This window comes from Callorhinus ursinus, unplaced genomic scaffold, assembly GCF_003265705.2.
Source record: "Callorhinus ursinus isolate GAN/ISIS: 27379988/994484 unplaced genomic scaffold, GSC_fseal_2.0 scaffold58, whole genome shotgun sequence".
Taxonomy (NCBI): Eukaryota; Metazoa; Chordata; class Mammalia; order Carnivora; family Otariidae; genus Callorhinus; species Callorhinus ursinus.
In genome coordinates, this window is record NW_027397120.1 from 8,378,344 (window position 1) to 8,400,982 (window position 22,639).

General features: G+C 54.7%; 1 protein-coding gene across 12 annotated transcripts in view; it reads left to right on the top strand.

Annotated features, from left to right (window-relative positions):
- CHST15 (carbohydrate sulfotransferase 15) overlaps positions 1-16,293 on the top strand; it is a 77,727-nt gene extending 61,434 nt beyond the window's left edge. For 5 of the 12 annotated variants that reach the window (XM_025880336.2, XM_073884734.1, XM_073884733.1 and 2 more), the window contains exons 6-9: positions 3,905-4,061; positions 11,807-11,954; positions 13,589-14,032; positions 14,156-16,293. In XM_025880336.2, coding sequence (XP_025736121.1) covers positions 3,905-4,061; positions 11,807-11,954; positions 13,589-13,779 — 496 coding nt within the window. In that variant the 3' untranslated portion in view covers positions 13,780-14,032; positions 14,156-16,293. Of the gene's footprint in view, positions 1-3,904; positions 4,062-11,806; positions 11,955-13,588; positions 14,033-14,155 lie in introns of those variants that run through there. The other 7 variants (XM_025880337.2, XM_025880340.2, XM_025880341.2 and 4 more) reach the window with 7 other exon arrangements.
- The last annotated feature ends 6,346 nt before the right edge of the window (positions 16,294-22,639 follow it).

Genomic DNA, 22,639 nt, shown 5'->3' on the forward strand with positions numbered 1-22,639 from the left:
CCGGGTAGGAGAGAGGTGCTGGCGGAAATGACTCCTCAGCCTTCCTGGCAATGGGAGGTTAAAACCGGCACACATTGCCTGGGGCTGTTGCAACGGATTTCCATAAACCTGGTGGCTTAAGGCAACAGAAATGTATTCTCTGGCAGTTCTGAAGGCTAGATATCTGAAGGCCAGGTGTCAGCAGGGTAGGTTCCTTATGGGACTTCTGAGGAAGGGACTGTCCCAGGCCTGTGTCCAGCTGCTGCTGGTGGCTCACAGCCCTGGGTGGTCCCCGGCTTGTGGCCGTGTCACCCCTTCCTCTCCCTCCGCCTTCATGTGGCCTTCTCCCCTGTGTCTCTGTGTCCTTTGTAAGGACACCAGTCATCAGATTTACAACCCACCCTATATCCACGATGATCTCATCTCAGGATCTTCAACAGAATTTCGTCTGCAAAGACCCTGCTTCCAAATAAGATCCTATTCACAATTACTGGGGACATATTCTGGGGGTATCTACAGAATCCCCACAGAAGGGATGGCCATTCGTTGTGATGAATAGAGTCTCTGCTCAGATGTTTTTGACAAAGAGGAGCGTGAAGGGCGTATGGTCACAGATCTACATCCTGGCACGCACGTGGGCTCCAGGGAATCCCGAGGCCCACTGCGCATTCTATGGGCAGACCCAGGGTTCCTGGAGGGTCTGAGAGGCCAGGGACACCCCCCTCCGCTCTCCTGAGGAAGTGAGCCTGGCCTGTTTGTAAAAGGCCTTGAGCCTGCCTCATAGGTGGGGTCCTGGGTTCATCTCACCTCACCTCAAACAGATGAAAATCCGTAGTCCCCTCTACCCTCCTGCCCCCTATCAGGGCTGGCCTGGCCTGGCCTGGTTGGAACATCAGCCGCGTTCCAGTTTATGCTCTGTGATTCCTTCCTGATTTCTAAAGAATTGTATGGAATCAGCATGAAGTTACTTGGTGTTTAAAATTGAGGCAGGTTTTGGGGCTCTTGTTTTATTTATGAGCCAGACATCCACAGGAAATGTTCTTACTACAAAATCAACTCTCAGTATGGAAAGCTTGGCCCAGTGGTTGGGTTTTTAGATAGTAATTTATATGATAGAATTCCAGTTTGACCAGAGAACGTGGATAGTCCTGTAGGAGTCCTTGGTAAGAACTTTGGTCTTGGATTTACTATTAAACACAGATTTTGATGACGGTTTCAAAGGTGTCACTTCTCCTGGATATAGTTTCTTGGCCTGGGCCATAATATCAGTGGGACTGTTAAGAAATGTGTGAGCTGGGAAAGGTACCTCATCAGACTCATGGCCACATGGTACGGGTGGCACATACAACTGAATTGTTTTTTGAGGCCCATGCAAATCTGATTTTGGCCTTTACCCATCAGCCTCTAGGTTATACTATGACCAGCCTGCAGTGATGGGTGCCGTAATGGACAGGTGATGTTGGGGGACACTGTAACAGGTGGATGTAGTGTCATCCTGGGTAATGTGCCTGGGTGGGCACAGATCTGGGGGGCATGAGCTCACCAGTCACTGAGCATCACTAATGACGGGTCTGGAAACAGGGCCTTTTGAAGAGTTTAACCAAACAGGCTGAGGTCTACAAAACTCTCCCATTCCAGGGTGTGTGTAGACTCTAGGCCATCTGTGGGCAGATCCCAGGCATCTCCAGACGTCTCACAGGTGTCCTCTGTAGACACTGGCTGTGGATGGATTCTAAAGGGGTCAAAGGCCCTGTGCCAAATGTCTGAGGTGAAGCAGCTCTGGTCCCTGAGAAGCCATGCTCGTGTTATCCGTACATCTGCATCCCCTCCCCTTAGAGGGAGGGGTGTGGGAGGAACATTTGCAGCAGGCCTGTGCCATGGGGGCCCTGTGGTTTCCGCCCCAGTGGATGTGGCTGAGCGCTGGGGTTGGCCGGAGCGTAGAGAGTAGCCGGCAGGACAGATACATACTCCTCAGACATCTGGTACGGAGTAAAGATTTACTGACTTGCTTTCACTGGAATAAGTGAAGCCACGTTGGAGAAGTTGGGGTTCAGGGGCAGGAAGTATGGCATTAGCAGGAGAGAGAACGTGAGTCCTTGGAGCCAGGGGGCCGCCCCACGCCAGCCCCGTGTTCCCACAGGCAGGCGGAGGATGGTGTATGAGGGAAAGGTGCAGCGGGGAGGTCCTGTCGGAGTGGGCATTGGAAAGGCACCAGGCAGAAATGAAGAAGGGATTTTTGAAAAGCAAAAGATGAAGACTCACCCTCTCTGCAAGCAGAAAGCAGGAAGATTCAGTGTGGGAATTCACAACTCAGTTGTGTTAAAGAAAGAAGTTATGGGGTGACAGTGGAATCACGGGCCTGTCAAGCTGCAGTGTACTATCTCACCTGCTTTTATGGGTGCTCAGAATCCTCCAAATGAGGTGATTGGGAAAGTGCCACTGTGGTAGGTCCGTGACCTGACTCCATCCGATACAACCTGATGCCATCTTTGTTTCCGAAAATACAAAATATGCAGATATGTGCTTGAGTAGGCACAGAAAATTCCTGGAAGGCTATTTCAGCAACTGATAACAAAGGTCACCTTTGGGGAGCAGGACTTCCAGTTAGGACCACCGGAGAAACTGGGCAGGAAGACTCTCCATGCTGCATTTATTATGCTGTTATGATTCATCTTGTCTTACTGGTTATTTGTGTGATATAAGAAAAGAAATATCCCATGCTTTAGGAAATCTATTTGTAATGCAAAGAGTCCAGTAAAATATATTTGCAGAGGATTTATTGAAGGGAGGAAGGTTAGAAAGAAAGAGAAAGCAAGCAAGCAAGAGAGCAGACCCTTATCCTGATGCTTGTTCAAGGCTGGAAGGCAGGCATCATTCAGGATCATTGCAGGGGGGTCAGGACACAGCATGGGGACAAAGACTGGCCCCAACTCCGGGTACAGCGGGGAAAAGTGGGGACTTATAGCCAAGGAGGAGTGGGGGCCAGGGGGTTGGAAATTACTGAGAAGACACATCGGGGTAAGCAGGTCGGGGTTTTGACCAACTGGACCTAGCAGGGTTCTGGCTGAAGACAGGCTGGGGGGATCAGACATCTCGTGGGGGGCGGTGGGGGACCAGGAACCCACCACATATTGAGGGTGATCAGATAACAGAGGGTGGGGGATTCTGGCTAAACCGACCTAGCAGGATTCTTGCTGAAATTGGGCAATTCAGGGATGGATGTGGTCATCTACAAGGTGAGGCCTACTTGGGAAGAAGGTTTAGAGGACCCCCAGTAAAGTTTGGTCAGGGATCGGCACCGCAGGAAGATGTGGCACATCCACGTGGTGGGATCCGTGTGAACAGAACTGTGGACAAACAGGGTTACAGGTGACTGCATGCATATGTGTGGGGGGGTTTATACTGTGTTAAAAATAAGTCCCTATTAATCTAGAAAGATACATCTCATAATTTTTTTTTTTTAATGTTTGGAACGTCTGTGGAATGGGCAGGAATTTTTATGAGGAAATGTAATGTTGTAAGAGCGACAGATGTTCTTGTTGCCTCGGATGGGAGGGAGAGAGAGATGAAGGGGCATAACATTTTCATGGCCTGTCTTCGCTCTTACACAGTTTCTGAGCTTACTGGGACAGGGAAAGCAGGGCTGCGTGCTCAAGAGGCTGGAAAGAATAAAGAAAAGCACTGGTGGCTTGTCTGGGGCCAGTGTAGACGAGTCTGAGTCCAAGAGATTGTGGGTGGCTCTGGCAGAGGTGGGGAGGTGTGAGAAGTGTTAGGAAGTGACCCATCCACAAGGGAACAAAGAGAAATGGCAGGGTCCTGTTGTATAAGATGAGATTGTGTGATTGCATGTTGATTGTCATTGTCACCCAAGGAGCATGATTTCTCATTCCCAGGTGGTAAAAATACCCATTTATTTTATTCACAGGTTATACTCCGACTATCTCTACTTTGCAAGTTCGAACAAATCTGCCGATGACTTCCATGAAAAAGTGACGGAAGCTCTGCAGCTGTTTGAAAATTGCATGCTCGATTATTCCTTGCGTGCCTGCGTCTACAACAACACGCTCAACAATGCCATGCCTGTGCGTATCCTGGAAGCCCGGCCCCCTCAGAACAGGCGCCTTGGTGCTTATTATGCAGGCGGCATGGTGGATGGGATGGGAGCATAGAAACGCAGAGAAGAATTTGAATGTGCAGATGCATCTCCCCACACCCCTGAGTGGTGGCTAATGCACACACAAACATGCACGGACGTAAGAACTGTAAAGGGATAGGCCCTTTTAGCTGGCACCAGGCTTTCTTCCCTGCTGATCTCCCCAGTACAATACTCGCTCCTCCCTCTGCAGGGAATGAGGGCGCATTTAGGAAGATTACCATGTAGTGAGGCTCAGAAAACGCACCCTGCAATTAGAATTGGCAGATATTGGGACGCCTGGGTGGCTCAGTTGGTTAAGCGACTGCCTTCGGCTCCCGTCATGATCCTGGAGTCCCGGGATCGAGTCCCACATCGGGCTCCCTGCTCAGCGGGGAGTCTGCTTCTCCCTCTGACCCTCTTCCCTCTCATGCTCTCTATCTCTCATTCTCTCTCTCAAATAAAAAAATAAAATCTTAAAAAAAAAAAAAAAGATCAGAATTGGCAGACACGGGGACCCAGCTCTCAAACAGTCTTAAGCATGTTCTCCAGTGGTGGGTTGTACCGGTGGTTTAAAATATTGCCCACTGGTGACTTCCAGTGTTTCTTCGGCAGAGCCTAAATGGAAAAATGTTTTCCCTTGATCTCTTTTCTTTCCTCTTGTTTGCTTTCTGGAATATAGCTATACGTTCTTGCCTTGTTTTATGCAAAAGAAGCTGCTTGTGGTGAATTCAGCACACTTTGGCTAAGGGTGGTTTTCTACCGCACAGCTCCGGGTTGTGTGAGTGCCTTTACAGTAGGTTTGTGCAGCAGGAAAGCCTTTCTGTCCCGGGGTGTGGTTCGCGAGTGCTGCTCTGTGGAGCGCATCATGTGGTAAGGCAGACAGATGTGCTGGCGGTAGAGGCTGGGAACCCCCTGGGTGTGGGGAGTTCAAGGTCGGGGGGTTTCATACCCTTTCTTGTTATCGAGGTCATCCTCTGTGGAAGGCAGGGTACTAGTTCTGGCAGGATGCATCAGGCAACGAGGCTCTCCTGCCGGAGTTTTTAGTTTGTCAGAGAAGCTGCCGACAAGGGCACAGATCCATACAGAATCTGGCCAGGGGTGTAGGGTAGAGGAGTGGCCTGTGGAGCCACTCCTCTGGCAGTGCTGCACTGGGAGACAGTGCAGTTCCCAGCCTGGGCATTTACTAGCCGTGTGACTCGGAGCAGTTGTTTTAGCTTCTCTGAGACTCAGTGGCTTCCTCATAAAATGGAGTGATACCACTGTTTTACCAGGCTGTTGTAAGGATCAGAGCGATGGTTCATTCACATGGAGGGGAGAAATAAATAATCCTTTTCTTCTAGCCATCATAGAGTCATTGGTTGGGGCCCCATAAATTAGACTGACAGAAGACATTCACAAGAGAGAAAACCCCACAAGTTTATTAACGGGTGTGTTGCAGATACACACATCCCTGATGAGTAACTCAGAGGGATGGTTAGAACTCAGGCTTACATAATGCCTTAACAAGAGAACAATACATTTGTAGAGAGGTGACCAGACAAAGGGAAAGGACTTTGAGTTTCTAGGGCAACAAATTGTGAGAAGGCAAATAAACGTATGAGGGACTAATGGCTGGTAAGGGCGAGTTTTAGTGAGGTTTGTTAGGTCAGATCCTTGGTCCTATCTTAAGGCTGACAAAGGTCTAGAGTTGTCTCCAGTGATAAGCTTTGGTCCATCCTGGTGGAGAGAGGAGGAAGGACACCCTTACAAATTTAGGTACTGCTTGTAGGTAAACGGGGTGAGGGCAGAGAGATTTTCTTATATCTGTGTTTCTTCTCATTTGCCTTCAGCTCAAAATAATCCTTATACCAAAGTGGTGTATTTCAGGGCAGCGTATTCTGCCACCCTTCACATGCATTCATTGTCTCGCCGTGTCTGTGCCTGGCACCTGGGCTGGGACTGCAGCCGTGGCAGGACAGGCATGTCCTTGGGTCCCGGTGCAGCCCCAGCTCTAGCAGGGTGAGTGACATAAAGGCTGGGATAGAAGCTGTGGCCCCCAGCAGAGGCCACCTGGACACAGGGCATCAGGGGGACTTCCTAAGAGAGGTAATGTTTGAGCTGAGGCCTAAAGGATGAGTCTCCTGGGGACATGGAGATAGCGAGACGTCCAGGTGAGGGGAGCAGGATGTGCAAAGGCCGAGGGGTGAGCATGGAGAGTGTTTGCTACAGCCGCCACAGCATGTGGTAAGTGGGTGGTGGGGTGATGGGAAGAGGGAGGTGTGAGCCTGCATCACCGGGGATCTGGTGAGCCTTGGAGCTCTGAACTTCATCCTGAGGGAGATGGGTCCCCAGGAGGGCTTAAGGAGAGGGTAGTTGCAGCAGTTTTGCATTTGAGAAAGATGCCTGGTGTCCGGGGTCCCCAGGGGTGAGAGGGGGCCTGTCTCGCAGAGACAGGGAGGCCAGGGTTGGGGTGGGATGGGATTTCTGGAAGAGAACTGGTGGTGGAGTCAGGGTAGGAAAGGACGGAGATTTCTAGAAACAATTAGTAGGAGAAACAGCAGAAAGGATGTGCAGATGGATTAGATGAGGTGGTGGGATCAGAGGGGAAACCACGTGTTTTCTGGTTGGCGTGCCAAGTACGGTATTTGCTTCAAGACGGCTCTGGCCCTTAGCTGTTGCTTTTTATTGTGATTATTTATGACTATGAGGGTCATCCATGCAGGGCCTGCTGGAGAGAAGAGCCACTTCCCAGACACATTTCCTGAAAACTCGTAGGCGTGGAGTGAAGTGGGGACTGACCTCACTCACAGCTGAGGCTCGATTCATCTCCAAGGGCATACACTGGGTGCCCATCCTGTGCTCAGCACCGTGTTCAGTGCTGAAAGAAACCCCAGCCGGGACATGGCCTGGAAGGGAGGGAGGGCACAAGGCAGGACAGGGAGAGTGGAGGTGACTCATCCAGCCAGCACGGTTCAGAGAAGGTGCTGGAACCATCCTGTCCCAGTGCCATGTAGCACACTTGTCCAGAGATCAGATGGTTACTCAGAGCCCAATAATTTGGAATAGAGAGGCCCAAAGGGGCTGCGCGGCCTGGCACCAGCAAGAAGTGCAGGCGGACTCTCGGTTTTATTATTGTTATTGTAGAATGTAAAGGATGCGGAAGCAGGGAGGGAAAAACAAGTCAAGAGAGCCGTCACGTGAGGGGCAGCCAGGAACCGTGTATAAGACTGCTAGCGTGGGTCCTAGTGAGTTCTTAAAGGGGGCTGTGGTGGTTGGGAGGACTGAGCTCAGCAGGCCTCTCTCTCTTACTGTCATCACTGTTCTCAGCGCAGACCGATGACGGGAAGAATTGGCTTTTGCCACACGCCTAGAGCTGTTGTCATTTATGTGTGTTCCTGTTCTTATTGTCTCTTTTGCCCACTGAGGTCTTGCTCTCCCACATCCCAGGCTGCGTGACTACTGAGTTCTCTCTTGAGGAGATTATCTAGCAGACGCTCTGAAAGGGAGGCATAGGTGTGGGCTCTACTTCCAGGGCCTTCTATGAGGAAGCCCTTACGCTGGCTGGATTTGGATGGGTAAGGCCGGGCAGTGCCGGGTGGAGCTCCTGACTGGGGGTACAGCTTATTTCAGGGGCTTCACATTGTGTGTCTCTCACGGAAGAATGAGCGTCTGACGTAAATGTGACATAAAGAGTGGACGTCTGTGCCGCCGGGCCCTCTGCGTGCCCCCCCCCCCCCCCGCCCTGAGCTTGCCGGGCCTCCAGCCCCTTGGCACCTTTGCCGATAAGATTGGGACGATGGATCTAACCTTGGTTTACTCCCGATGCTGCACCAGGCGCTGTCTTGAGCTTTTCTGTTACATCATGTTCTGTCCTCCATGCTGCCCTGAAATCCATGCCCATTTTACAGATGAGGATACTGAGGCTCACAGACATTAACTCTCCCACCCAGAGACTTAGAGCTGGTAACAGGCCTCATGTTCGTCCCAGGTCCTGTGGCCTTGCAGACTCAAGGCATTTCCACCTTAGCTGGCTAGCTCCCAAGAGCAAAGGTCTGAACTGGCTTTTTTCATTTAATCTCAGGTTTTGCTGAGGTTGACGAGGTGATGGCTTAGCAGACACCTCTGGTCAGAGAGAGATGCCCAGGGGCAGGATGGGTGGATAGGACAGGGGGTGGCGGGCGTCACAGATCGCAGATTTGACCCCTGGCCAGTTCCTGCTCAGCAGGAAGAGCCAGGCTGTCAGGAGCAATGGGAAACCCTGCTTTGAGGGGGGAATCATCAATTCTGGGATGAGGGAAGCAGATTTCCCTCCAGCTGTGAATCCCAGCTCAACCACAGCACAGGAAGGACGATCTTTTTCAAACATAGGTGGACCTTGGTACTACCCTTCTGCAGACATGCACTGCCTACCCATGGCACCGGAAGGCATGAGCCAGCCGGGCCTCCTCCTCCCCGCCCCCCTCCCCTGCTATTCTGCAGCCACACGCTCTCCTCCTAGGTCCTCAGGCCAGCTTCTTGCCTCAGAGCCGGCGTTTGCAAAGCGTGTCCCTGGACCAGCAGCATCAGCGTCAGCGTCCCCTGGGAACTTGTCAGACATGCAAACTGTCAGGCTGACCCCAGACCCCAGAAATGAGCACCTTGGGGGTGGGCCCATCAATCTATCTAACAGCCCCCTCCAGGCAGATCTGTTGTCCCCTTAGGTTGGAGAAACAGGTTCTAGTGCCTTTTCCCACTTCCTTCCCCGGGTGTGGCAGGGCTTCTCATTCTTTGGGTCTTTCTTTCTTCTGACCTCTGTTCTCTGTCCCCACCCTGCTTGTTTCCCGTAGCATGGGCCACAGCCGGTGGTTCCTGATGTTGGTTTCTTCAGCAGCTTAGCTCTGTGTCCCCCACGAGGCTCCAGGAGGCTAGGAGCCGTGTTGGTTACATGGCAGCGCATCTCCACTGGCTCGGGGGGCACCTGGCGTGCCACGCGCACTCAGTTATTTGCAGAATGAATGAATGAACAACAAACGGGTTTTCAACACTAGCAGATAGTAGATGGGTTGGGTGGGGAGCTCCACCTGAACCCCCGATTGGGAACGGAGAGGCTTGGCATGGCGCCTATCTGGGAAGAGCCCTGTAGCCACCCTTCCTTGGCTCTGTCCCCACGTGGGGGGAAGCCCCGGTGGCGGGGACCCTGGCGCCCAGCTCCTCCTGCTTGTGGTGCTCCCAGCTGACCCCAGGCCGGCCCCCACTCCTCCCTGGGCTTCCCTTTCTCCATCAAGAGTCGGCTGGGGCAGATCATTGCAAAGGCTTCTCTCAGCTCTGATGTTTTGTAATTTTAAATCTACCAGACTCTTCTCCTAAATACCCTTTTTATCTTTAGTCCATTTTGATTCTCCGGCCTCTGTGGGGGAAAGGCAAAGTCGAACAACTCTGAGGGGGCCTGTCCTACGTGTGTCTTAATGGTGCCCAGTTGTGGTAGTGATGCTGTGTGCACCAGGGAGTGTCACTCGGGGCGGTCAGAGTTTTCCTGGAGTGGTAAAGGGGCAGGCGGGTCAGAAGAGGGGGTGTTCAAGGGGACTGGGGAGCCTGCAGCTGTGGGAGCCAGCCCACCTCCCTTCCCCTGCAGAGCCCCCCTCCCCCGCTGGGGCCATCGCCGCCCGTGAGGGAAGACCCCACTGCAGGAGGGCCTCGGCCAGCAGGTCTTCCTCCTCCAGGGAGCAGCGGTGGGGGCTCTGCCCACGATGGGCACAAACAGGCTTGCAGAGAAATAGTCTGTCACCTGTGGCCAGGTCAGGAGTGGGTTCCCAGCGATTATACAGGGCCCTGCCCTGTCACCAACACCAGCTTCTTTCATTCTAGAAAGTTCTCAAGCCCCAAAGGCAGGTTCTCTGGAAGAGATGACCTTCATGAGGCTGAGGGAGGCCGTGAGCCTGACAGAGAATTGAAATGCTCTGTGAGGCTGATGGCTCGAGAAGGTCTTCTCATCACAGTTTGTTTGTGTTAGAGGCGACACACACAGGATTTCTGAGGCTGGCACATACTCATTTTCTCTGTGGCTTTGGTCCAGCTTGCGGTCTTCTTTATGGGTTGGTGCACAAGGAAGCGACAACCTGGGGGCTTGCGGCAGCTCATCAGTTTTGGAGACAGCTTATCCCCTCTCACTGTTTTCCTTCCTCCGCATCCTCCCACATGATTAGAAAAATAATGAAATGGGAAAAGAACAGCAGGAGAGGAAAAGAGGTAGTCGGAGCCCGGCTGGCCTTGTGCGGCAGGGGATGACGGAGGGGCCTGAGCCCTCAGCTTAAGGAGCGAGGCTCGGAGGGGGCACCTGGGGGCTGAGCACAAGCCGGACCTCGAGCTTTCCACGCTGGGACAGCAGGCGGGCTGGGCGTGGGGCAGCACGGCCAGACCACCGGTGGGGACAATTTATACTGGTGGCAGGCGAGGGCTGGCTGCTCGGAGGCTAGACCCGAGCCCAGGAGGCTGTGACAGCGGGGCCTGCCGGGGGGGCTGGCGGGAAGCGAGGCAGAGGCAGCAGAGGGAAACATTTGGGAAGGCCACAGAGGCAGAACAGCAGACAGGAAGGGGAGCAGGGTCCCGAGGACTTGGGGAGGGCGGGAGAAGGAGCCTCAGGGCAGAAGGGGAGAGAGCTGTTCTCTCCTGAAGCTCTGAATAGCTTAGCAGCAACTGTGAAGTTAGCCGGGATGTGCCAAGACCGCTCTCACTTGGTTTGTAAGTCGGGGGTCCCCAGAAACACTTCTGGGGTTCAGTAAGTCACTGGAAGGAGTCATGGGGCACACTGAAGACTGTGGTACTCGTGGTTACAACTTACAGCAGGGAAGGGGGACCCGTTAAAACCCACACAGGGAAGAAGCACATGATCCGCACCAAGCCTGGCCAACGAAGGAAGCCCAGCCAAGCCTTGGTGGCCAACCTTGGTGGCAGGTGTTTCCTGGGGCTCAGTCACATACCACCTTTACTGTCCAGCCCCTGCCGCAGGTCACACTGATCCTGTGTCACCCAAAGTCCCCATCATAACTCAACCGTTTACTGTTGGGTGGCCTGATGCCCCAGGTGAGCAAAGATACTTATCAGGTAGGACATCCTAGGTGACCTAGAGGTCACCTCCCAGGAGCCGAGGACAGGGGCCAGATTTCCCTCTGGGTAAGGTTAACTCTTCAGTGTGCAGTCTTGCAGCTGGGTGTGAGAGGCACCGGAGGACGGGGACCGCCGGACATGTAGTGGCCACATCGAACACTGCTGTTTGGATGTCCACACAGCTGCCTGGTCACAGGTGTTCGGGTGGCCCCAGGCACCCGGCGGGTCACTCACCTGGCTTGTGCCCGAGGCGTTTTGCATGGCCATCGTGTGCTGGCGTAGGAGCTGAAACAGCCAGGTCATTGTGCAGAGAACATTTGTACTGTTCATGCGTGCGTTCTCAGCCTCTTCCTTCACCCAAGTCTTCGCTCCAAAACCTGTCACGCCGCTAGTTACAGGGTCATCATGAGGATTCCATGCGACTCTGAGTAGTAGGAACCTTTGGTGTGGGGAGCTCAGAACCCTCCATGAGGACTCAAGAATGCATGGCGTTTAAAATCCGCCCTTTGAAGGCAGCTGTTCACTCGGTTAGCTCTTTTGGTGTTGGCTCGTGCACATGCCATAATACTTTGGGAAAAGTGTTGGGGGAATGACTCCTGAAGTAACGCCTACCTTCTTCTTTGTTTCTAGGTGAGGCTCCAGGTCGGTCTGTATGCTGTGTACCTTCTGGACTGGCTCACTGTCTTTAACAAAGAACAGTTCCTCATTCTTCGCCTGGAAGACCATGCATCCAACGTCAAATACACCATGCACAGGGTCTTCCAGTTTCTCAACCTCGGTAGGAATATCACGCGGGAGACCATGGAGCTGGCATGGGCCCTGTGCACCCTGGCCGGCCGAGGTGCTCGCTGAGTCACGTGCAGCCTCCGTGCACTGGGCCAGGCCAGGCTGAGGTGGGCCGCTTGTTCAGTAGCTGTTCGCCAAGCACAGGGCCTGGTGCCGAGGTGGTGAGGGGGTCCCTCATCGGGGAGCTTTGAGTCCAGCAGAGGGAGAGGGGAAAGGCGCCGCTCAAATAACCAAGGAACCGGTAGTATGACATGGGGGAAGGGTAGTGCCCTCACCGTAGGTTCGTACGCATGACTTGGGGTCCCAGCTGCTGAAGGGTGGAATGGAAGGCTTCATGGAAAGAATGGTGTGTGAGCTGAGCCCTGAGGAGGGTGAGCTGTCAGTGTGTGGCTGGAACAATCCTGCGGAAGCCCAGGCTTGGAGGAGGGAATGGACGGGTCATCGTATCGTCTCAGGGTTTTGGGGACCCCTGGAGTCGGGGCCACGTAGCTGAGTGGCACGTCGGGGTAGGTCTGCTGCTCGTGGCCATGGCGATGGCCAGTAGGGGTGGGACCGTGGACGTGGAGTGCTGCCCATGCGGATGGACACCCGTGGACTGCTTGTTGAAAGTCTAGAGCAGAGTTCAGATTCCTTCCCAGGATTCCTCCCATGGCCCCGTCTAATGATCTGGCCTGGGAATTTTGTTGGAATATTTCTTGATTGAAGTATATTTGCCCACCACTGGTCTTGGAACTCTTTTGTCATGGGTGAGCTGGTGATATGAGGGAGTGTGATTACTTTTCCCTTTGAGGGCCCAGAACCATTTTTCTTTGATTTGGCCACTGGTGGATTCTGTTGCATTGATGAGCTTGTCTTTAGTCCCTGAGACAGTGAAGACCAGTTCTGTTCCTTCTATTACACCTAACCCAAGGACACTGGAATAGGGTTTTCTGTGTAAAGGCTCAGGACTTTGGCCAAATCCCAAGGGCCTGAGCAGTGATCTGGTTGGTTAAGCCAATGAGAGGCCTGTGGTCCAGAGGGCTGGGGATAGGGGTGGCTGGCTTGTTTCTGGGCCTCACTCCCCCCCGATCCCCTTGCTGCAGACGGAGGTTCAGCTCATGGGGTCTCTGAGCATAGGTGGCCTCCCCCCAGCCCCCATGGCTACCATACAGCACAATACGCAAGGTGAAATAGGGCCCAGCCACATGCCCTTTGCATCAGCAGCCTGAAGCAGAAATGACACTGGCAGAATTCGGGTAGGCTGGTTAGCAGGAAAATCTAAGCACACGGACCATGTCAGGCAGGTCGGACAGTTATCCAGGAACAGGCTGATGGCCACGAGAGCCAGCCCTTTGTGGCGATGTGGTCACGAAAGCAGGAGGTGAGGCTTGGGTGAGGCTGCAACCCCCAGATCCCGCCACACTTCCGAGGGCAGGTGTGCAACCCCAGGCTGGTGAGTCCCTGCTCGTTCATGAAGGCGCTTCCACTTTCCACCCCCAGCAACTCCAGGAGGGGTCCAGCCAAAGAATTTTCATCTCCCAGCACTTCAGGGGAGCTCCTGTCTCAACACGAAGCATGGCTGGGAGTTTTGCAGAGTTCCTTCCTGCCGCGCCTCCGGCCTCATGGGAGTTTTTCTCTGTGTTCCAGGGCCCTTAGGTGAGAAACAAGAGACCCTGATGACAAAGAGCCCCGCATCCAACGCGCGGCGCCCCGAGGACCGGAACCTGGGGCCCATGTGGCCGGTCACCCAGAGGATCCTGCAGGACTTCTATGGGCCCTTCAACACCAGGCTGGCACAGGTGCTCGCCGACGAGGCATTCGCCTGGAGGAAGACCTGAGGGCCGAGCTCCTGCGGCGGGTTCCACTGTACCATGACAGAAGAGTCTCTTTGAGGGTGGGGGGCCCTTTTACTCACAGCGTGGAGAAAACCCTGAGATTCTTCTTCCCCTCCCAGGCACGTGTTTAGTGTAAGCATTTGTGGTGTGAAATAACCTGGCAACTGACCCTTCATGGAACTCCCCCATCCGAGGCCACTGGAAACTCCACTGGGGAAACTGATCCCTCCTGCACCAGAGCGGCCAGGCTGCGGGGGTGAGGCGGGCAGCGCCAGGCGGGGGGCTTCAGGGGAGGTATGGCTGGGGGCTGATGATGCTGGGATCCGATTGAGCACGCCAGAGGTCACGCCACCACGTTGGAGGTCATGTCACCATGCAGGAGGTCACGCCACCATGCCGGAGGTCATGTCACCACGTCAGGGTCACGTCACCATGCTGGAGGTTATGTCACCATGCCAGAGGTCACATCACCATGCCGGAGGTCATGTCACCATGCCAGAGGTCACGTCACCACACTGGAGGTCATGCCACCACGCTGGAGGTCATGCCACCACGCTGGAGGTCATGCCCCATGGTAGAGATCACACCACCATTCTAGAGGTCGCGCCACCACGGTAGAGGTCACGCCACCATGCCGGAGTCACGCCACCATGCCGGAGGTCACGCCCCCACGCTAGAGGTCACTTGCACTTCCATTCAGTTCTGAAACACCATTCAGATCAGTACCTTCATTTGGGCAGAGAATGGAGGCTCTTTCCCTTTTTCCTTTTACTCCAAAGTCCACCCTTTATTCTCTTCGGATGTAAACCCTGTTCCCTTTACTTGTATGAGAGAGAAAAAGCAGTCGAACTTTGGTAGCACATTCGTTTCTCGGACCATCTCCCATTCTGTCCTTGCTTTACTTAGGTTTAACTAGAAAATGAATGTTTAAAACCACTTTCTGCATTTCGTTAGGCATAGCTCTCTTTTCTGCCTCTTAATGTGTTTCCTCCAGAGTTTTTTCAGTTTATAATTGGAAGGGAAGTTTTTGCTGTTAATTCTAGACTGAGCAACTTCCAAGAATTGAACTCTTTATGGGAAATCTGGGTATCTTGGACTCTCCTCATGCACTCAAGGTCACTACCAGGCCTGGAGGGTGTTTTAAGTTTTAGTTCTGGCCACAGACACACTCCGTTGCTCTGCTTTCCCCGAGTGAGCTCTTTACCACATTCTCCACCACATGTGGCCAGAGGCCCTTACTGTGTTCACAGACTACAAGATGCTTGTGTTCTGTTTCAGAAACACAGTGAGCGAGCTATACGTGGGCCGAGCATGGTATGCTGGGATTCTTAATGGCAATTTCTGGGCCCCTCGGCAATTTGGTTTCCCAATAGATGGAGTAAAGGTCTCGTCATTTCTTGGAAGTGAAGGGGAGAGATTGAAGAGGACCCTGGAGCGCACTTGGCACCCAGCCCCAGGTGGGACCTTGATGAGACTTCGCCCTGGAGTGTTTTCAAGGGAAGCTTCCTGCGAACCAGAGCCCTCTGGTCAAGGTCCCTTAACGCCAAAGTCAGAAAGTGCAGGTGTCTTCGTGTCCAGCCATCGCTCGCAGACATGCGGGTTCGCTCAGCTGTCCAGCCCTGGCACCACTGTCTTTCTGCCATCAGGAGGTGGGACACGCAGCCCATCTGACAGCATGCAGAGGGCCATATGGACGGCCGAGCCGTTTCTGCTCCCGAAGGGGCTGTGTGCCCTGAGACCCGCTTTGTGGGACAATGCCCCCTTTCCCTTTCCCTCACAGCTAGCAGGTGGAGCGGGGCTGGCGGGGGAGTCTGGCCTGAGCCCGGGGGGCCGCGGGAGATATCACTCCAGCGTGCATGTGTATTTATCTGCAGTGGAGGGTGTGTGCGCGCGCGTGGGTGCCTCTTCTGAGTGGGCTCCCTTCCACTTCTGTTGCTGATGAGGCGCCTCCGCTCTGGACACAGCCTTCTTGTGGATTAATTTCTCTGCCTACAAACTTGTCACTTCCAGTACACGTTTTGCTATTCTACTCCAACCACCGCGACGACAAAGGATTTTTCCTACACACTCCTATGCATGTGAATAACATGTAGTGTAATTCTGCTTCTTACAGAAGTATTACCGGAGCTATTATTTCCAATATTATCTGGTTTATTCTACAAATTTTTTTGTATATGCAGGCCCAGCCCTTCGCGCCCATCCGTGCCATCCAGTTTCTTTCGAGGAGCCATCTCTGGAGGGTGTATCTGTCACCTCTACTTTGTCGCGTTCAGGCCCGGTTCTCGTTGACGGCCCGGGCACCGTTCCAGACGGCGGCCCTCGAGCCTGTTGTCCAAAACCAAAGTGAAAGGGAGCATTTCTCACGACCTGGTATCGAAGTGACTTTGTGTCCCCAAAGTTGCGTGTTGGACTGTGTTCAGTTGTACACCCTTAGTAGTGGCAGGCATGTTACATGAGCCATGGTCACGCTGTACTTTTATTCATATTTAACATTAAATGTGGACCCCTGTGACCTGTCCCGGGAGCGCATGCTGTTCCTTGCCCTCCTGAGCACCTGTGGTAGGTTCTGCATGGCGTCTGCCACGTACAGATGAGTCTGGGAAATCGTTCAGGATCTAACCTGTGGACTCTGTGTGCACTGGTTGAGGGGGCCTCCCGCATATGGGGCGGGAGAGAGAAGAGCAGAGAAAGAAGGGCTCTAACGTGACCAGTGACTGCACGAGCGGCCTGCCTCACGTGGGTATGTGCGTGTGAAGACGGACTTCTGTGAAGAAGGTTGGGGTGACTGATCACAGACCCTGCTCCTCCCAGAGGCTGCGCTCAGCCTGGCTGCTTCCCTCATTCCTGGGGCCAGGCCTGGCCCCGGGGGCAGTGAGTTGGAGACTCCTGGTGTCACTGGGTGTGTGTCACTGTCCTAGACACCCGGTGTCCCTGGCTGCACTGGGATGGAGGAGCTGGGGTCTCAAGTTTGGGGTTCTGGAAGCCTGGGCGATCCTGGAGCCAGTGTGGCCCATGGGTTGGTCCCCTAGTTCTGCAAAGACCCCCCCCTGGGGAGAGTCTCTCTCCCAGCACCGCCCCCCCCCCCCGTAGTGGTGTGTTCTGTGACGGGGGCTAGTGAGTCCAGGCCTGGAAAGAGGAGGAACCCCATCTCTTGATGAGGGAGCCAGGAACAGCTTGGCTCAGCAGAGAAAATGGGCCTGAGAGGAGAACGTGGGGATGGCCGAGACATGAGGGGCAGGAGGGACGTGTGAGTCTGGAGGGTTGATGGAGTCCCTGTCCCAGGAGACTTTCCAGAAACCCTCTCTCCTGCGTGGACACCCACCCCTACTCAGGAACCAGCTCACAGGGAACATATGATGCAGATCATCTACATCTTAACGTAACCCTCCCTTTGGAACGACCTCTTCCCAAACGCCCCTATGTGGGAACCGAAGCAAGGGCTGTGCTCCGGAGGAATTTCGGGCCTCAGCCAGCAGGGAGGGAGAGAGGTCTCGGGTGTAGGCGGGTGTTACCCTGTTGCTCCAGAAATCTCACCCTCTGGGTAGCCACTCTGCTTGTGGGTGAGGCAAATCCTGTTAAGACTTGCAGGAAGAATCACCTTCCCAGAACCTCCCAGGGCCAGGCTCCTGCTGAGTAGCGGGGAGAGGGCAGGACCCCGGCAGCGTGAGCAGCAGTGGCCCTGGGGACCCGGATTAGTACCCCTCCGCTGCTGGAGCACCTCATGCCAGATTTAGTGCCTTAAAACAACACAAGTTGATCATCTGGCAGTGCCGGAGATCAGAAATCCAAAATCAGTCTCATGGGGCCAAGGCCAAGGTGTGGGCTCTGTTCCTTCTGCAGATGCTTCTGGAGGCCTCCCCTTTCCATCGCTGGTGGCCACTGACCCCGTCCTCAGTGTAGCATCTTCAGATCTCTCTCTGGCTCTGGTTCTGTGGTCACATCGCCCTTCTCTTGACTGTCTCCCTCCCCCCCCTCAGAAAGACTCTGGTAATTACTCTGGGCCCACCCGGACAATGCAGTATCTTCTCCCCATATCAGGGTCACGTCTGTAAAGGCCTTTTGGCCACGTAAGGTGACTTACTTACAGGCTCCAGGGATTAGGGTGTGGACGTCTTCGGGGGTGATTGTTCAGCCGCCCCTAGGAGGGTGGTCCTGCGAGCCAGTCAGGCAGTCAGGGGAGTCTTGCCCCTGGCCTGTACCTTGCAGCTGTCCCCTGTGGGGCCCAAGCAGATGTGAGTGGGCAGGCGGCTGCCTAGCAGAGCACCAAGCTTCGTGACATGTCCGTCCTGAGATGGTGCATCTTCCTGTCCAGCAGGATCCTGTGGCTGTGGTGAGTAGGGTAGGGGGAGGCCAGGCAGAGCCAAAGACCCACTTTCTTCCCAAAGTCACATTGCAAGTCATTCTTCTGTGTGTTTCTCCAAGTGAGCCCAGGGCCACCCCGGCCCCAGATAGAACTGTTTCTCCCTCTCTGGGTAGAAGTGATTTCTGAGGGCTTATGAGTTTTTTTTTTCTTTAAAGTTTCTTTCTCGGTTCCCTAGGGGACCCACACCAGCCACGTGGGCAGCTTTGAGTTTCTGAAGTTCAGCTGTTTCTGAGTTAGTCATGCTTTGAGGGGAGCAGCTTCTGAAAGCTACAAAAATAGTTTGCATGGTTTCTGGTCCCTGTGAGAGCCTGGGGGGCCATGACCTCTTTGGGTCCATGCTCCAGAGGCTGCATGGCACGGCTGACCTCCAGACTCTCTCTCCTCGGCCCTGCCTCCTGGCCCCACACTGGACTCAAGTCCACGACCTGTACTCTGTCGCTGCTCCTGAAGCCCCTGGCAGTCTGGACCCTGTCCCCAGCCCTCCCACCCTGCCATTCCCCTGCCGCCCTCCACCCCCTCTTTTGATGACCTGCTCCAGCGCAGGCTCTCTGAGGGCTGTGTCTCCCCTGGGTCTCTTAGTACTGTGCACATTGCTGCCCCAGAGCCACGGGCCAGGGCTGAGCACCGAGCTGAAATGGTGGCGCTTTGGGCGGCTGCAGCCGGCCCATGAGGGACAACACTTGGCCCTCCTGGGAGTGGCTGCACCCTTGGGCCACGGGCCCCTGACGGGACTCAGGCCCACCCCCACGCTCTCCACTGTTGCACTTAGGGCTAGGCAAGGAGCCGAGACTATGAAGGGGACCCCCTTCTCCCACAGTGAGGGGTTCCTTACTTGGGGCACAGCATGGGGCTAGCAGGGAGGCCACTGGCGCTCCTGTGGCTTTCTGGCAGGCACCCTTGCTCTGCCTGCTCTGAAAGGCCCCTTTAAGGAAGGCTCTAGAAGCAGGGAGGTCTATTTGAGGCTGACTCCTGGGCATCCCTGAGTAGCATGGCTTTCCCAGGGCCACATGGTGATGTAACAGCGGGGACCCAGTGGAGCAGAGAAAGGCCGGGTCCAGGGCGTCATGATGGGACAGCGTCCAGCTTCTCCCCATGTCATGAGCCATTCTTCACCATTCTGCCACCAGAAGGGATGGGCTGACTTGCACCCACCAAACTCTGCCCCCAGAGAGGGACAGTATGGGAGGAGGAAAAGCCCTGGGCCTGGAGCCAGATGGGCTGGGTTCAAGGCTTGGGCTCCCCAGTGGAGGGCCTGAGATGCACCCACCCCATCACCTTGGGGACACCACCGGCCCTTCCCCCATCCACAGGTCTGGGGGCCTCATGCGTGGGTGTGAGAGTTAGTAGACACTGGTACACAGAAGTACAAACAGGATCAGAGAGGCTGCCCACCTGCCCGAGGTCACACAGCTCTGATCCCCAGAGACAGCAGAAGGGCAACTAATTTTTACTTGTTAACTTCAAAGCCAGTGCTTTTACCTGCTGTGCCAACTGTATACCCACAGTCCCCCCAGCAGGGCTCCCCAGCCTGTCCGCCTTTCACGTACCAGAACTCCTCTTCTCCCCTTTCAGTCCCCATTTGGAAGGCCCTCAGGGATGGGGCCATGGTTTCCGCAGACCTCCCGATCTGGAGCTCTGGGTGGTGACTGGAACTTCTTGGGAAAAACAAAGGGAAATGAACATGACTTTGTTCTGCTCAATGGGTCTGGCCTCCCACCTACAGGCTGAGGCAGGCCTGGGGGCTGGCTCAAGGGGCCAGCGGAGTCATCAGAAGTGCGCTGCCCACCCCTGGGCTCAGCCCTGCCCCGCCGTCTCAAAGGCACCAAGGGACACACTTCAGCTAGAAAGTGCGCAAGAGCCAAAATTTAATTTTTTAGCCAATGTTTCCTGAACATCTACTTGGCGCAAGGCACTGGGCCAGACATTGGGGTGGGCTGGGCTGGGGGCTGCTTTTCACCTGTTCATTCCCCAAGTGTTTTCAGAGTGCTGCCTGGGTGCCCGGCACCGGAGGCTCCCAGGAAAGCAGACCTGGTCCCTGTCCGTGTGGACCTGGGATCTTGTGCAGCAGACGTACGAATCGGAGCGTCACCCAAGCAATGCCGAACTGCAGCAGCTCCGGGTGCCACCTAGGAGAGGTGCTGAGGACAGTGACCTGTTCTTGCTGTGACCTCCGCCCCTCCCGAGGCCACTGCATACCCTGTGTGACCTCCCCATCAGTGGCAGAAACCCAGTTGGAATGGGTGACCCAGCTTCCCCCAGATGGCATGGGCACCAATCCCAGCATGCTTCCGACTGGCCAGGGCGCCCCCAGGCTGGGGTTCCTGATCCTCATGGGAGCCAGCAAAATAGAAGAGATTACACAAGTTCCTGTTTAACAGCAGAAAAAACAAATTTCCACAAACATTTCCTGACCGGATTTTACATACAATAATTCAGTATTATAATACCAGTGTTTTGGTAATACAGGTCCACTTGTGAGAAGGTGGAATTCTTTTTGGGAGTAACATTTCACTTAATGAGATTCAAAGTTCATGTACCCTGTCACATCCCTTGTGGAAGTTCATCCGTAAAGACTGTTCCTAGCTCGTCTCCTGGCCCTGCTGCTACCCTCCACTTGGGAAACACTAGACTCCAGCCTCCAGAGCAGTTTCTTCCTGGCTCCGCCTCTTGTTTCTGACCTTGAAATGTTGGGGGGTGTCCCACACTCAGTCCCTCAGCCCTCTGAGCTCGCTTTACCCCAGTCCATGGCCCCAACTGCCACCTCTGTGCGATGACTCCCAGACCCCGGCCCTGTGCTGGTGTGTGTCTCACCGGGCCACAGCATCTCCAAACTAACTGAGCGACCCAGAGCCCTTGGGGTCTGACCCCGCTCCACTGCCCCCCCCATCCCCCGCCGTGTCCCGCCTCGGTCACAGTGGCCAGCCTGTGTAGACCGAATCTCTGAGCTCCTGTCCAGTCACTGCTGCGTCTCCCATGGACCCTGGAGCCCACCTGCCCTGCACTCCAGCTCTTACTGTCTGTCCTGCACAGAAGGCTCTGCCCCTTGGCTGCTTCCTTCAGATCCTCCCTTGTGTCCCAACCTACCTGACCAGCTTGACTGAACAGCCACTCCCTCCCCCTCCCCCAGGGGTTGCTCCTCTCCTCTTTCCCAGAAGCCACCGTTCTGCTGCTTCTGCCTCCCGATCCTGACCACTCCTCGCCCCCAGCCCTGTATTAATCATGGTTTCAATTTCTGTATTTCATGATGCTGTGACTTTTGGGGAACTCGCTGACCCTCCAGGGGGCAGCTATGTCCTAGAGATGGCAAACAAGTCCCTTCTGCGTGAGCCTCTGATATGCAAGCCAGCCAGTCGAAGCCCCCTCCTCCAGACCACCTCCTTTATGGGTCACCCCAGGGCCAGGTGCCAGACAACCAGGACAGCCCTTAGCCTGGAGCCCAGCCAAGTCATCAAACTGGCCGGTCCCAACCCTGCTTAGCCTGATCACCTTCTGCACCCATTTCTTCCCTGGAAACCCCTTCTTCCTGGCCCACCTGGTGGTCCCCCACGTGGCCCTGCGTGGCATGTGTGCCCCCTCCTCTTGGGAGCTGTGAATAACAAACTCTTCGGTGGCACTTATCTCCTGGTCTGTGGGCCTCACTCTGTCACCTACATGAAGGGGCACCTGGGTGGCATAGTTGGTTGAACATCTGACTCTTGGTTTCGGCTCAGGTCATGACCTCAGGGTCATGAGATCGGGCCAGAGTCTGCTAAAGCTTCTCTCCCCCTCTCCCTCTGCCCCTCCCTATGCATGCTGTCTCTCTCAAGTAAATAAATAAATCTTTTTTTTAAAAAACCACCTACATGTAAAAACATCCCACCCCCAATGGTGGGAGCCCTGCCAAGCCTCCCAGGCCCCCCACTGCAACTCTTTCCCTGCAGTCTGCAGCCAAGGCAACCTTTTAAAACATCCCTCCAACCATGTCCCTCTCTGCCAGGAAACCCTCCTCAACCTCCCAGCTCGCTTAGGATAAAATGCGGAGCCCTGCCAGTGCCCCCGAGGCCCTCCCTGACCCGTCCTGCTGACTGACCCCTGAGCCCCCACCCACCCCCACTCACCCCTCCGGGCCAGCGCTGACCTTGAAGCCATCCTTCACCAACGCCGAGCCCTGCCCTGCACCCCATGCCCTCACTGTCCCCTGCCCGGGGCACGTTCTTCTGGGCCTTGGCAAGGCTGGCATCTTCACCTCCTCGAAATCGGCGGTGGGAGAGGACGGGCTGGCTGGGTGGAGTCCACATTCTGGCAGCATCTGTAACTGTGGAATTAATCCGGCAAGTTGGATCAGTGGGAAATCCTACTGAGCCATATAAGCATTTTTAAACATTTTGTTTTTACTTACACTATTTAAAGCGCATTAATTTGTCTTTAGTAAAAGGGCCAGAGCCTTCCCTGCACACGTGAGTGTGCAGACAGGAGCTCAGGGCCGGGACTTGCAGAAGCAGCTTCATGATGAATCAGTGC